Genomic DNA, 14,623 nt, shown 5'->3' with positions numbered 1-14,623 from the left:
AAAAAAAAAAAAATCAGATAGGTGTCTCACTTACCCCATAATAAGGGGTAAGCGGGTCCCGCCCTCCCCCCTCTTTATTTAAATTTAAATCGAGTATATCCAAAAAGTGGGTAAGGAGGTTTTACTTGATAAAGTATGTAAATTTTTAGTGTGAATTATGTTGTTGTAAACGCATATATTTACGAGATATTTACTGTCTATTAACCCTGTATGACAGAAAATTTTTAAACAAAAAACAAAACAATTACATCTGTGAAATTTATATAAAGTCTATAGGTATATATTTTACTTTTAAGAGACATGCATTCGAAACCAACCTACAAATGAAGACAAAATAATGAAAGAGTCACTGATATGGTTCAATGCGATTTTGCTTTTGTCCATTATTGTTTTTCTTACATTTGATACAAAAAAAAAAAAAAAAAAAAAAAAGAAAGAAAGAAATATCTTTAACCTTGGTTTCTGTTGAAAAACGTATGCATTCTACTTTTTGTCAAACTTGCCAAATCAATAAATAAAAATTAAACTGTTAAGAAAATATTTATTCAGTACTCTAAAGCAGCTTGCATGAAAAGTTTGAACAAATGATTGTTCCAGTCAATAGTTTTATGCAAAAGAAAAAAAAGAAAAGAAGAAAAAAAAAGGTTGTTCTCTACGGAAAGAGAACTTTCATTTCACTGAGTATTTCATACAAACGATCAATACCTTTTCTTATATCTATTGAGTGCACCCCAGGGTGGTATTCATTCTGAAAAACATAATTAAGTATTTCACAACAGTCCCTTAGCCACTCCAAACACATTTTTTCATGCAAATCGTCATAATTCAACGGGAACCTATCAAAAATTTCACAGACACACCAGATAGCAAACATTTTACAAAAGTCATCATTCAAAAATCCTGCCAATGACCCCAGTTTTTTGACGATATCCGCATTCTTATTCATTTCATATAAATTTTCTCTGCAATGAGCCACTGTGACAGTTTCAACAACTCGCTGGAACTCTTGGTAAGCGAACGAGCTTTCATCGCAAGTGTTTTCACACGTACTCCAGTACTCACACAACTGCTTGAAGTTTTCAGAGTACAATCTCAAACGAAACGCTCCAAAAACAACTCGATCAAGTCTATCAGCAGATTTCATAACAACCGTGCAATCTTTGATTAAGAAATGAAGTTTACTAAAGGCACTTCGAATGCATTTATGGATCTTGGGATTCTTCCCAGACGATGTGACATAATGTTCATAACGATTCTGGTTCGGCAGTGACACTAATTGCCGTGCGCCATTTTGATCATACTTTGCGGCAGAAGCTTTGTTCACCATGACCATGTCATTGTCTTCTTCCAGGTCAAATTGAATCTCATTCCAATGGACGTACGTAGAAGGAACAACGCTTTGATTTGGCACCAAATCTAAGTGTTTAATACTTTTGGCAAGCGATTGCAAGGCAGAGCTCACAGGTCTTGGAATGAAAGACCAAAAGCCATTAGGTTCCAGTTTTTTCATTTTGAAGTAAACTTCCTCGTCCAGTTCGAGGACTGTTTCGAATGCAAGCTTCGTCATCATCTGGGTGGATTGGCTTGCATCTTCAGTATTTTTTTCTTTCTTGTATTTGCCATAATCATGAACAAACTGATCGATGGCGATTGGGATGTTTTCATATGCATTGCATTTTCGAGCGAAATTTAACATCAACTCGGCAGGGTTAATGGCACATTCCTGAAAAAAGAAAAAAAAAGCCCAATTAGTAAAAAATAAATAAAATAAGAGAAGGGACAATTAAAAAAATCCACACACGGAACAAAAAAAAAAAATTAAATTTTAATTTTGTCATCTTGAATTCAAATTATGTTTTTCGCAATCACGAGTGTGTGTGTGTTTGTGTGTGGGGGGTATGTGTGTGTGTAGGCATGTGTGTTTGTGTCTGTGTGCAGGCATGAGTGTGTGGGTAGGTGTGTGTGGGGGGGGTATGTGTATGTGTGTGTAGGCGTATGTGTTTGTGTCTGTGTGCAGGCATGAGTGTGTGGTAGTTGTGTGTATGGTGGTGTGTAGGTGTGTGCGTGTATGTGTGTATGTGTGTGTAGGTGTATATATGTATGTGTGTGTAGGTGCGTGTATGTATGCGTGTAAGTGTAGGATATTGACGAAACCTGGAGACGGTTTTCGCTAGAGGTGCAGCATCGTGAGGAGCCCGTCGACGGTGATGCTGCGGAGGGTACTGGTGGGAAAAATCAAAGGAACGTCAAAACAGTCAAATGAAAGCAATAAGCAATCGTGATTGCTCAAGAAAATCACCACAAAACAGTATGTTAAAAAACCAAATTAGCGGTCGCTTCCAACCACAAGCACCTGAACAATAATAATAAAATATGCCGATTCCAATTATCAGTCAATCGCTTCCCGATGGTCACTTAAAACAACACATTGAGTTATTAGTAAAAAAAAAAAAAAAAAAAAAAAATCGGTGAAAATCAAAATGCAGCCTTTGTGAAATAATTTATTAAAATATATTTCCTACATTAACTGTATGTGAGACTGTTGACTTTAACAGCTAAAAAATAAAGATGTCATTTAGAACTTAACAGTATAAAATGTGGCCACTTTTTCAATGAAAAAAAGCGCTTCTATTTAAGTTGTTAAACTACCGCCCAGTGGTGACTAAATAATTTCCCCAGTTTTGTTCTTTTCAGTCTTCAAATATCGTCGCCTCAACAGCAAGGCATCTAAACCTGGAACTAACAATATAAATTGTACTACAGTCGAGTCCCGACTTACGCGAGGGATGCATTCCAATACCCCTCGCGTAAGTCTAAATTTAGCGTTGTAGAAAAGGGAATGTGTAATTTTTTTTAATAAACATACCTAATTAATTTAGACACTTGTTAACACCAAATTCAAACAGTTTGAAACCATTCCTTAATTATACATTACCCTTTCTTACATAAAGAACTGAATTTTTATTTCTATTTTTAAAAAAGCTGTCTTAATCAACAAAAAATGCTGTACGATGCACAAAATCATTGATCAACGGGGAAGAAAGACATAAAATAAACCCGTACGATTCGTACAGTATGTAGTAATAATAAAATAATGTTCTATAATAATACTGTACAGTAGATTCACTAATGATATTTGTAACTTTAACAAATGACGAAGTTGATGATTTATGCTGCGTGTTCAAATCGTTATTTTAATGTATTTTTAAATACAGTTGCTTCGCTAGTTCTTTTACAACGTTTCTATATATGGCAACACCCTTCTTGTTTTCTTTAATTCTCAAAGAGGAGCTTCCATTTTCATAATTTTTGCATTTTGCGTAGACACTACTCGGCGAACTTTTACGGATTTCCTTATCTTGATTTTTAATTGTACATATGGAAGATTTACTCACATATAATATTGTATATCATATCGAGAACTTTAGTTTAATTGTCAGAAACTTGCTCTTTTTCTTTCTTTCTTGACAAACTTTAGATAACAATGCTGTTAGGTGTCATTATATTTCATTGATCTTCGCATTTAGAATGAAAAAAATACGGTAAATGTGGAGAATTTATTTGTATACACAACAAAAAAAAAGCTATGTTCAGACTAGTACGGTGTGAGAACTTTCGCTGCCAATGGGTGCTAAAGGGATGAAGGTCCATTCGAGGCAAAAATATTTTTAGTAACCAATAACAAAGTCGATACTTACACACCGCGATTCCCTTCTGAAAACTTTCGTGTTGTGGGCGAGGAATTCGCGTTAGGTCTAAAAATTATTTATTTTTGAAAAAATCGCGTTGTATAGCCATTTTTCACAAGTCAAATATATATATATATATATATATATATATATATATATATATATATATATATATATATATATATATATATATATATATATATATAGAGAGAGAGAGAGAGAGAGAGAGAGAGAGAGAGGGGGGGGGGGGAGGGAGAGGGGAGAGAGAGAGAGAGTTGTCGACGCAGAGACCTTCGAGTTTTTTTTTTTTTCATTGGGCTGCCCTTTTTGGCATGTAGTTCACTAATTCATTAATAGTTTCAAAAGTAAATAAACGTCAATCTTGGCTTTGGGTGAAGTTATTATCACCAATGTAAAAAATAAAGTTCAGAAATCAGAACCATTCAGTGGTCGACAACAAATGGGATATGCAACTGATTACGGTTTGGATGGATTAAAATAATTATTATGAGAACTGTGTTGGGCACAGTGTGAAATAATCAGCTGTAATGGATAATTAGATTGCTAATTTGTGCATTGTCAACGTTATTTTACTTCTGTTACATTGTCAGTTATTTGCAGTGCTCCCTAGCCTTTTTCATACAGTTCTACTTTGATACCCACCTTAAAAAAACTAGAAGAAAAATTTGATGTCCAAAGTGTCCTCTATGTCCGACACTATAGTTATTTGTATAAGTTCAATATTTGTGATGCTGCGAAAAATCTTGCTCATTTCTTAGCCCCCCCCCCCCATAAGCATTTTTTAAAAATAATTATTTTCTTTTTTTTTTAATTTTCCATTTCTTTCCACCGAAGTCTTCGTGATCAGATTCTATGTATTAAAAATAATCATATTTTTTTAAATGAAAATGCTTCTCTTAATGAAAAACACATGTATGTCTTGTAAAAATTCAGAAAATTTACAGCATGCAACATAAACATAGGTGCAACTAAAGCAAGGTTCGAGATTTTTTTGATTGAAAAAAAAAATTAAAAAGTCGGATTATTTTCATTTAAATCAGATTTATTTCAGATTTATTATTATTAAATGTGTAATTATTTATTACTTTACATTTATAAACATAATATATTTCATACAGTTGATGAATCTATTCAGCTTACTTTTCAAACTAAGATAAGTTCTATCACTATTCAATACATTTTAAAGATTTATAAATACGTTATAATACTTCGATAAGAAGTGATTTTGAAGAGAAAATATTTTAAAAGTACAGTAATTTCTAACTTGGCTGAATGTACAGGCCAAACAACAACCATAAGCAAAAGAAGCATAAAAATGAAATTTTAAATTAAATTATGTTTAAAAGGAAACAAATACAACAGATGCCACCAAACATGAGACTTTGAGACAAAAAAAAATATATTAAGAAATATAAAATTTAAATTTTACTTATAATGTAGCCACAACTTTAAAATGCAAACGTTCATTTAAAAATTACAATAAAACAAATTGGTTCATTCAAATACTACTAAACAAATCACTAAAAAGCTCAACTGAAAAACAATACGCAACGAGTCATAATGAATTTTGTGTATCTCCAACAGGCCTGGAGTTTTCCTGGAGAGTATCAGAGAAATTTTGATGAGATTTACTATGGGTTTACTCTTAGCAAGCGAAACTGGAACTCTTAACCAGCAAAAAGGGGTGAGGGTGCATGTCTGCGACCCTACCAGCACTCATTTATGTACAAAAATACAACAGGCGCGAGCAGGAGAGGGGCAAAAGCTACTGGGCCAGCCATTCCTAAGAAGGTAGGAGAAACCAAATGTTAGAGGTTTCAACTCCTTCCCCTTCACAGACTGCTGCATTTTAAGGAGTAAGGACAGGTCAAGGACAGTCCTATTCTCAAGCAGTGAGTGTGTTTAAGAAGGCTATTGTGAGAGAAACCTTTCTGTCTGAGAGGAGAGGTTATCTCACAATGACATTGAACATATTCAGCTTGTCATCCTAAGGAGGACATACCTGATTCTCTCCAAAGATCACATGCCAAAAATGCAAAAGGTTTAACAAAACTAGTAGGTATTAGGAAGGCTTCTGGTCCTAACATCTTAAAGCCGCGCCTATATAATGGGTGTCAGTAATGATACAATTTGCAGAGGTTACCTCTTTGATGAGGAAACTATTACTCACACCCTGCATGATTGTGAGGTGCTTTCTGCCTATAGGTTTGAACAACTTGGTCATCATTTGCTTGAACCGTGGGAAATTTATGACATTCCTATGAGGTGTTAGCTGAATTTTGCTTCAGCTACAGGTCTGTTTTAAGACTTCTATTTGGGGAGTAGTACAATAGACCTCTGAACGCAGTGCTTGGTTCTGTTCAGTTCCCCTTTTTTCAACTGTCTTTCTCTAACAAGCGAATACTATCTATTTTTATTATTGATGAATACATATTGCAAATACTAAGATTGAAACATTGATTAACTTATAGGCTCATGGGAAAATGTAAGATTGTTTCCTTTCTTATTAATGAAATTTTTATTGAATTGGTATGGGTATTGTTAATTTTCTGGCATTTATGAGGACATGAGCCATGTTGATTGAGTTACATGAAGCTAAATATTTAAATAAAAGACAGCTAGAATAAAATTTCTAAAAATAAATTTTAAATTACGTACATTACATAAACAAGAAGAACTCTTACTTTGAGCTATGTTTTGCTTAAAAATATGGTTTCCATCATCATGTACGTTTTAGTTCATAAGAATATGTCGAGCAATTACTTTTCTCAATTATATCAGTGATGGTGTATGAGAAAAACTAAAATTTTTTTATTTTGCTCTTTTTTGAATTGAACTGTAATTTTGGAGCAAAAGCAATATTGCAAGAAGGAAATTCTGTTCGCACTCATCAAGAGGAATCTATGAGTTTTGCCTGTTGAAATTAAGATTGTATAATGCAGTGTAGTTAAATTTAGAGCAACACATTCTAAAAATGCAGAATTAAATTATAAAAATATAATGAACCGATTTTAATTAAGGATTTTGATTTAAAAAAACCAACTTGAATCAAATCAATTGATTTAAGTCAATGATATTTTTTAAAAAAATCAATTGATTTAGATCGTGATTTTAATCATCATGATTTAAATCAACGAACCCTGAACTAAAGTAAACATTTCATTTTGAAATCAAAGTGATTATCTTTTTACTTCCTTTTACAAAAAAGGAAGTATTGTATTCGCGAAAAAATTTTCACTCAAAATTTGGCCTTAATTTCCATTTTTCTCACCCCCGAATGAATGTTGAGTTTTTTTTCGATCCGACCACACGTGGATATATGCATAGGAACCTACAGACACCCGAAACATCCATTTTGACGACCCCCGAGTTAATTACAACGAATTTTCTCGTGACGTCTGTATGTACGTATGTATGTGCGTATGTGTGTATGTATCTCGCATAACTCAAAAACGGTATGTTCTAGAAAGTTGAAATTTGGTACGAAGACTCCTAATGGGACCTATAGTTGTGCACCTTCCATTTTGGTTGCATTCGGATGTTCCTAAGGGGGTCTTTTGCTCCTTTTTGGGGGGAAATCAATGTTAATTTCGATTAAAACTCAAGTGGTGTTATAATTTGTCGGATTCTTGACGATATATCGCCAGTCCTTTGGTCGCCAAGTTTTGTCGCCAAATTTGGCGATGTTTTTTTTTTTTTTAAATTTTAAATTTGGTTTCAATTTTGCCACTATTGGTGATATTTAGAGAGTAAACAACTGAATCACATTAAAATTGCCAGTAATGGGGAAATGACATTAAATTGGAGAAAAAGGAAGTCATGTGATGCACACATCAGCTCGTTTGAGTTTCAGTTTCATTGCCTTTAGTCAGTTTTTGATATTTACAGTCTGTATTCAGGGGTGCCTTGAATGAAATTTTTGAGAAGGAGTGAGGGGCGTCGATTGACCCTCCCCTGCCCTTGCTTTTGAAATATATATATATTTTCACATAAGTTAGAGTGATCTTTGCTGTTTTCCGGTAAAATTTTCAATTGAGTATAAAACCTTTCCCCCCGCCCCCCTGGAAGGGGAAGTCTCAATTTGCCGAATAAAGCTCTGATTTTCATCGAATGATAAAATACGAGCATTATGCACAGACACTACCTCCTGCCTCTCGCGGGGAAAAAAAATAGACATCGTTAAAATTAGGGGGAAAAAAAAACCCCGAAAAAAATATTAACAACAACAACAAAAAAATAATAATAATAATTTGAACTTTGACATCTTGAGTTCAAATTATGTTTTTCGCAATCAAGTAGTGTGTGTGTGTGTGTGCATGTAGGCGTGTGTGTTTGTGTGTGTGGGGAGAGGGGGTACGTTTGTTTGTGTGTGGGGAGGGGTGTATGTGTGTAGGCATGTGTGTTTGTGTGTGTATGTGTGTATGTTTCGGGGGAGTATGTGTATGTGTGGGTAGTTGTGTGTATGTGTAGGTGTGTGTTTGTATGTGTAGGTGTCTGTATGTATGCGTGCGTATGTGTTTGTGTGTATGGGCAAGTGTAGGCAAATAAGTGACGCAACCTGGAGACGGTTTTCGCTAGAGGAGCAGCATCGTGAGGCGGCCGGCCGACGGTGGTGCTGGCGGAGGGGGGGGGAATAAAATCATAGGAATTCAAAACTGTCAAGTGAGAACAATAAGCAATCTTGATTGCTCAAAAAAAAAAAAAAAAACACAATAATAAAGAGGACCATTTTTTTTCTTTTTGAATTAAAATTGCTATACTGTCTGGGAAATCGTCCGACAAATTTTACCGAAAAAGGAACTTTTTGGGAGGTCACAGCGACCTCCTATCGGCTCTCCCCGGTTTTTCTTTGCCCGTTTCGTACTTCGAATGAAATTTCAATGATAAAACTGCAACGATAACGATAAGTAAAGGTTGCATCAAGTAAATTAAAACGAGCTGATGTGTACATCACATGACTTCCTTTTACTCCAATTTAATGTCATTTTCTCATTATTGGCAGTTTTAATACGATTCAATAGTTTACTCTCTAAATATCACCAACAGTGGCCAAACTGAAACCAGATTTAAAAAAATAAATAAATTTTTAAATTGCCAAATTTGTCGCCAAGTTGGCGTAAAAACTTGGCGACCAAAAGACTGGCGATATATCGCCAAGTGTCCGCCTAATTATAACACCACTTGAGCTTACATCGAAATTAACAATGATTCCCCCCCCCCAAAAGGGGCAAAAGACCCCCTTTGGAGCATACGAATGCAACCAAAAACGAAGGTGCACAACTAGACTCCACCATAGGCGGATTTATGGGGGGGGAGAAGGGGGTATTGCCCCCCCCCCAGTCTTGGGAGGACTTTATACATAGTAACAATACACCTTCCAAAATCTTAAAAGAAAAAATCATGATTTTTTTTCTTTTTTGAATAGTTCAGAAGCGAAAATGAAGGGAATAGCGACTGTCCTTTTCTGGGGGGGGGGGGGGGGGGGCAGAAACCATACAATGTATTACAAGTAGTAAAGTGGTCACTGGGATGCTGAAATGTGTTAAAAACGACTATTTTGAACTGAAAACCATTAGGGCAAGTATATAAGGGTCATTCTTCAGAGAAAATTTAACTTTCTAACTCAAATATTTTTCTATTTCGAAGCCTTTTGTTTTCTTCTTTATCATTCTTACATGAAAGTGTTACCTACTATAAGTAATGACAAACAATGGCCCAGCTAAGTTCCAATCGTTTTACTCATAAATTAAAAAAAAAAAAAATGCCTTGTTCACAGAAGAAAAAAAAACTTTTAATGCTTAAAAATCGTGGCCAATTTAGTATCAGAATAGTAATTTTGTTAATTGTGCAAACAGTGAGCTACTTTAATGATTAGTGGGACTCTAATATTAAATTCTCTTAATTAAAGTACAGTTTAATTAGTAGATGTCCTTTCACTCTAAATGTGTGTTAAAAAATAGTATTTAAAAAATTAGAGAATATACTGGCAATTTAAAATTTTGGTAGAATGCCTAAGAATGATGTATTTCCCCTCCATCATTTATTTTCACCTCAGAAATAATGACATCGATAAGATCTGTCACGGAGGTGAGGAAATATTTTTTTTCTTCGCTGCTACAATCTGCACATTAAAGCTTATGTAAACCTGTTCACTTATTTTTTTTTCTTTAATCTACATCCCTGAAATTCAAGTTCACGGAGGTGAGAAGTCGCAGTAACCGCACTGAGTTTTTAAAGCAAAATCTATCTTCTTGTTTTTCCACAAAAATCTCACAACTTCTTTATGGCTGAAAGTAAACAAGGGCCCCCCTTGTATCATGGAAAATAAAATTTGATGTCAAGACTGCCACGTGTTAATGAGGAATGGGATTTTGTGCTTCAGTAACGGAGGTGAGAATTTATTGTGTGACACGACTCCTTATCCTAATAAAACGAACTAGAACAGAATATTAAAAAATTAAATATACTTAAACAATTGGTATTTGAGTCACTTGTGAAAAGAATGATAAATAAATAAGTACATACTTTTAATTAAACAAGTTATAAAGCGACATGAACAGTCACACGAGGTGTAACATGCCATGGAGGTGAGGATTCACATGTTGTGATTTGTGAACCAAAAATATACTAAAATAAAAATTATTATTAAAAAATTGTTGGCAGGTTTAAATAGATATATTTTTGATGAAATTAAAAAACATTGTTAAATGAATTGTTCCTTAAAATTTTTACTGTGAAAGGCGTGTGACTCAAAAGTTTTGAAGAATGACCCATAAGTGAAAATATCGACTGAACGAGCTATGGTATTCAACTTACTGCAATACTTAAAATAATCACGATTATTTCAATAAATTAGAATCTGAAATAAAGATTTAAAAAAAAAAAAAAGAACGCTATTACCTTTAAACTAAACAAGCTATAGCTTAGGGCACCTGCTTTGTTGAAGGTCCCCCAACTCCCAAAAATTTCATGATTTGTTCCTTAACAGGAAAAAAAAAAGAAAGGAAAAGAAAAGTACTTGAAAAAATACATTTCATTTTAAAATGCTTGAAAACTTTGGAAAAGTGCGGATACAAACCATAAATTTAAACATTTATAACAAATGGGAGGGGGTTGAGAGGGATAAATGGCGAAGTATTAAATTTTGTTTTTTGCCTCATCTTGCATCAAAAATGCAAAAATCATGGTTCTCACGTTTCTGTAATATATTAATTGAGATAAATTGTTGTGACTCACATGTTTCATTATCTTGCTGTTTATTTAATCCCGAATGCAGTGCAGTATTTTGGAACTCCTTTTCTACTGCTTACTTTTATCTTACTTCTAATGCATATTGTTAATCTGTTCAGCACAAGAAAAAAGAAAAAAACACTACTTCTATTCCTTTTTTTGTCTGCACTGCTTGTAATTGAAGAAAAAAGTTGTTGAAATGAAAAATCAATATATTATTTTTATTTTAAACTTAAAGTAGTTGTATCTTACAAAGTTAGAACAATACTGTAAAACCGTAAAATCTAGTACTAAATTTCAGAGACTGGAAAGGGCAAATGAAGCCCAAAATAGTTTTAATTGTTCTCGAGTCCTTGAAACGGATTGGATGAGTTTTTGAAATTTTTAAGCAAAGAGTGCTTCAAATTTATTTCTTAACAAGTGTATAAATTATGAATTGTTCAAATGGGCAGCATGTTACTCTCTTGTTACCTATTTTCTAAATCTGTACACCATTTCTTGTAAAGCACTTTTTACTATTGATCATTTTGTATTTGTGGGTGGGTTGAAGGCGTGATCAAAAACTAATTGAATTGAACTGACAGCCGATGTAAGCAAATAAACAATGCATAACTTTCTATTCTCCCTCGCTTTTTCTCTCTGAGGACTGCTGTCACTCATTTGTCAACAGGAAAACAATTTTTACTGTGTATTATCGTAATTCGCAAAAGAGTATTTTGCTATTTTTTTCCTGAGATTTTTATAGTTCCAATTACCCCTTACAAGGCTTAAAAATGCAGAACTTTATACCTATTTTACAAAAATTCCTCTGAGGGAGAACCCCCTGACTCCTTAAAATTGGGGATATTTTGTATCCTACTTAAAAGGGACACTATTTTCCATCATATACCAAATGTATAATGGGGGAGGGGGGAGGCGGGCTTTAAAATATAGCCCTTTTTTGCCACCGACAAAAAAGCTGTCTAGACTGCAAAAAAGAAACTCAAAACCTGAAATAGTGTAGGGCCACGTTAAATCTAAATCTAGCCTTGATTACAACTAATATTGCTCAAAAAAAAAAAAAAAAAAAATCCTGCCCCCACAGGAACTCTGGCCTAAATCCGCCTATGGACTCCACCAGGAGTCTACGTACCAAATTTCAACTTTCTAGGACATTCCATTCTTGAGTTATGCGACATGCATACACACATACGCACATACATACGTATATACAGACGTCACAAGAAAACTCGTTGTAATTAACTCGGGGATCGTCAAAATGGATATTTCGGGTGTCTGTACGTTCCTAGGCACATATCCACGTGTGGTCGGGTTTGAAAAAAAACTCAACATTTATTTGGGGGTGAGCATAATGGAAATTAAGGCCGATTTTTGGGTGAAAATATAAATACAATACTTCCTTTTTTGTAAAAGGAAGTAAAAACACAAGAAATCAAATAGAATAAGAAATAGAAGTAAAATAAATCAAATAACTGTTGAGAGAAAAGTTATTCTTTCCATTTTACTAACATGTGAAATATTTTTCGTGTAAGTTGAGAGCAACAGAAAACAAAATGCAACTGGGGGGGAAAAAAAACTCACTGTTTTTTGAAATTTGGTATCATTTGATTCAGTTTCCATCTTGCGTTTGACCCTTGTTAAGTCCTCGTCCATCTGCTTCGCTGTGTACGCTTTCAAACTTTCCTCAGATTACTTCCTAAAATGACAGATCAGATGAATCGTCGTTTCTCATTCCACAAGTGACGATGAATCAGCATGTCAAGTCAACCGTACATTAATCAGAGCAGGAACGAAGGCGTTTGGGATGTTCCAACTTCGGATTGGTGGAATTGGATTCGTCATTCGAGGGTTCTAGTAAAATGTTCGGAAAATAATTTTTTCAAAAGTTAATTTCTAATCCATACGTTCCTTTAAAGATACAAAACTCTTTTAAATAAAACTCTCGTCAGTGAAATCAAAAATAATCTAATATGAACAGTGGCGTCATCTAACGGAAATAATTAAGTGCAAACGTTATTTTTGTGGAATTTTTTTTTGTGGAAATTGGTTTCTTGAAAACAACATATTTTATTCAGTGGCTGCTCGTGCCTTGAAAAAGTGAGGGGGCCGCATCATGGCCCATACGCACACCCTCCCCTTTCCGGTTTTTGGAGAAAAAAATTAATAATACTGAAGCTTTCGTAAATTTATTTATTTTTTTTGTGTTAAATTAATAAAATTAAATTCATTTTAAACACTGGATTAGCGACAAAATAATTAAACTACTATGAGTAAATCACGAAAAACATTAATCTCACGTTTATATCCATGATTGCCGGCAGAGTAGTGCATTTTCACTCACTGACTTTTACAAATAAAATTTAATTAATCAGATAGGGAAAAAGCAACAAAATACATCACGAATATTATCAATTTCACGTTTAAATCCAGTACGTTTTCTGGCGCTGCAGTACGCCTCCCTTGCAGCACCGGTAAGGGGCTGCAAGGGAGGTATTTTCAAACCCATGGCTTTTCAAAATAAATAAATAAATTTTAAAAAACAATATTAATCTAATATTTTTAATAGTAATATTATTTTTTACCTTTTTAAAACAAAAGAAAACAAAAAATTGAATGAGTAAAATTAATTTTATTTTTATTAAGATCAAATTACAAAAGTGCGAAAATATTGTGATCAGAGAAGTATGTAAAAATTTTAAATTCGTTAACTTTATCAAAGATGAAAATGTATCTCAAAATTCGCTTTAAAATTAATAAAATAAAAATAGATAAACTAAATTTAAAAAAACTAAAAATAAATAAATTAAAAAAACATGTAAAGAAATTCTCAACGATTTTCATGCGAGTGTACCATTTGCATATGAATCTGGCGGCGCCCATTGGCCAGATTCAGAATTTTTATGCAAACAAAGAAAAAAAAATCGAACTTTTTATTTTCTTCGAATTATTGATAACTTGTCACATTTTCTTTAAAACTACATGAGCAGTACTTAAAAATAGGTAATGATTTCTGTGTAACAATGAACAATGGAAAGACATTTTGTGAATTAAAAAAAAAAAAAATCTTGTAACGATATATGCACGTACGTACATCCTACAACACAGCACACAACAGTGGCGCATTTAGAACCGCTAATACAGCGTCACAGGAGCATTAAGTAGTGTTTTTAAAATTTTCCTATAAAACTAGCAAAAAAATGTGTTTCTAACGTTTTTAGCGTAATTTCATAATTTTATAAAAATATTCTTTTCTTTTTTACCTCGGATAAAAGAAAAACGAGCTGATGTGTGCATCACATGACTTCCTTTTATTTCAATTTAATGTCATTTCCCCATTATTGGCAATTTTAATGTGAGTCAATTGTTTACTCTCTAAATTCCACCAACAGTTGTCAAACTGAAACCAAATTAAAAAAAAAAAAAAAAAATCTTAAAATTTGTCGCCAAGTTGGCGACAAAACTTGGCAATCACAAGACTGGCGATATATCGCCAAGTGTCCGACAAATTATAACACAACTTGAGTTTATATCGAAATTAACAATGATTCCCCCCCCCAAAAAAAAGGGGCAAAAAACCCCCTTAGGAACATCCGAATGCAACCAAAAGGAAAGGTGCACAACTAACCCCACTAGGAATCCACGTAACAAATTTCAACTTTCTAGGACATACCGTTTTTGAGTTA

At 33.7% G+C, this 14,623-nt stretch overlaps 1 protein-coding gene across 1 annotated transcript; it reads right to left on the bottom strand.

Annotated features, from left to right (window-relative positions):
- Positions 1 to 532: 532 nt before the first annotated feature.
- Positions 533 to 12,849, bottom strand: LOC129226835 (uncharacterized). Its single transcript, XM_054861468.1, has 2 exons — positions 12,522 to 12,849; positions 533 to 1,723 (listed from the first exon to the last, which is right to left on the bottom strand). The coding sequence occupies exons 1-2, from the start codon at positions 12,591 to 12,593 to the stop codon at positions 653 to 655; spliced, it is 1,143 nt and encodes a 380-aa protein (XP_054717443.1). The 5' UTR covers positions 12,594 to 12,849; the 3' UTR covers positions 533 to 652.
- Between the last annotated feature and the right edge of the window lie 1,774 nt (positions 12,850 to 14,623).

This window comes from Uloborus diversus, chromosome 1 (genome assembly GCF_026930045.1).
Source record: "Uloborus diversus isolate 005 chromosome 1, Udiv.v.3.1, whole genome shotgun sequence".
NCBI classification, from domain to species: domain Eukaryota; kingdom Metazoa; phylum Arthropoda; class Arachnida; order Araneae; family Uloboridae; genus Uloborus; species Uloborus diversus.
The sequence above is the reverse complement of the archived record's forward strand: the minus strand, read 5'-3'. Positions and strand labels throughout refer to the sequence as shown.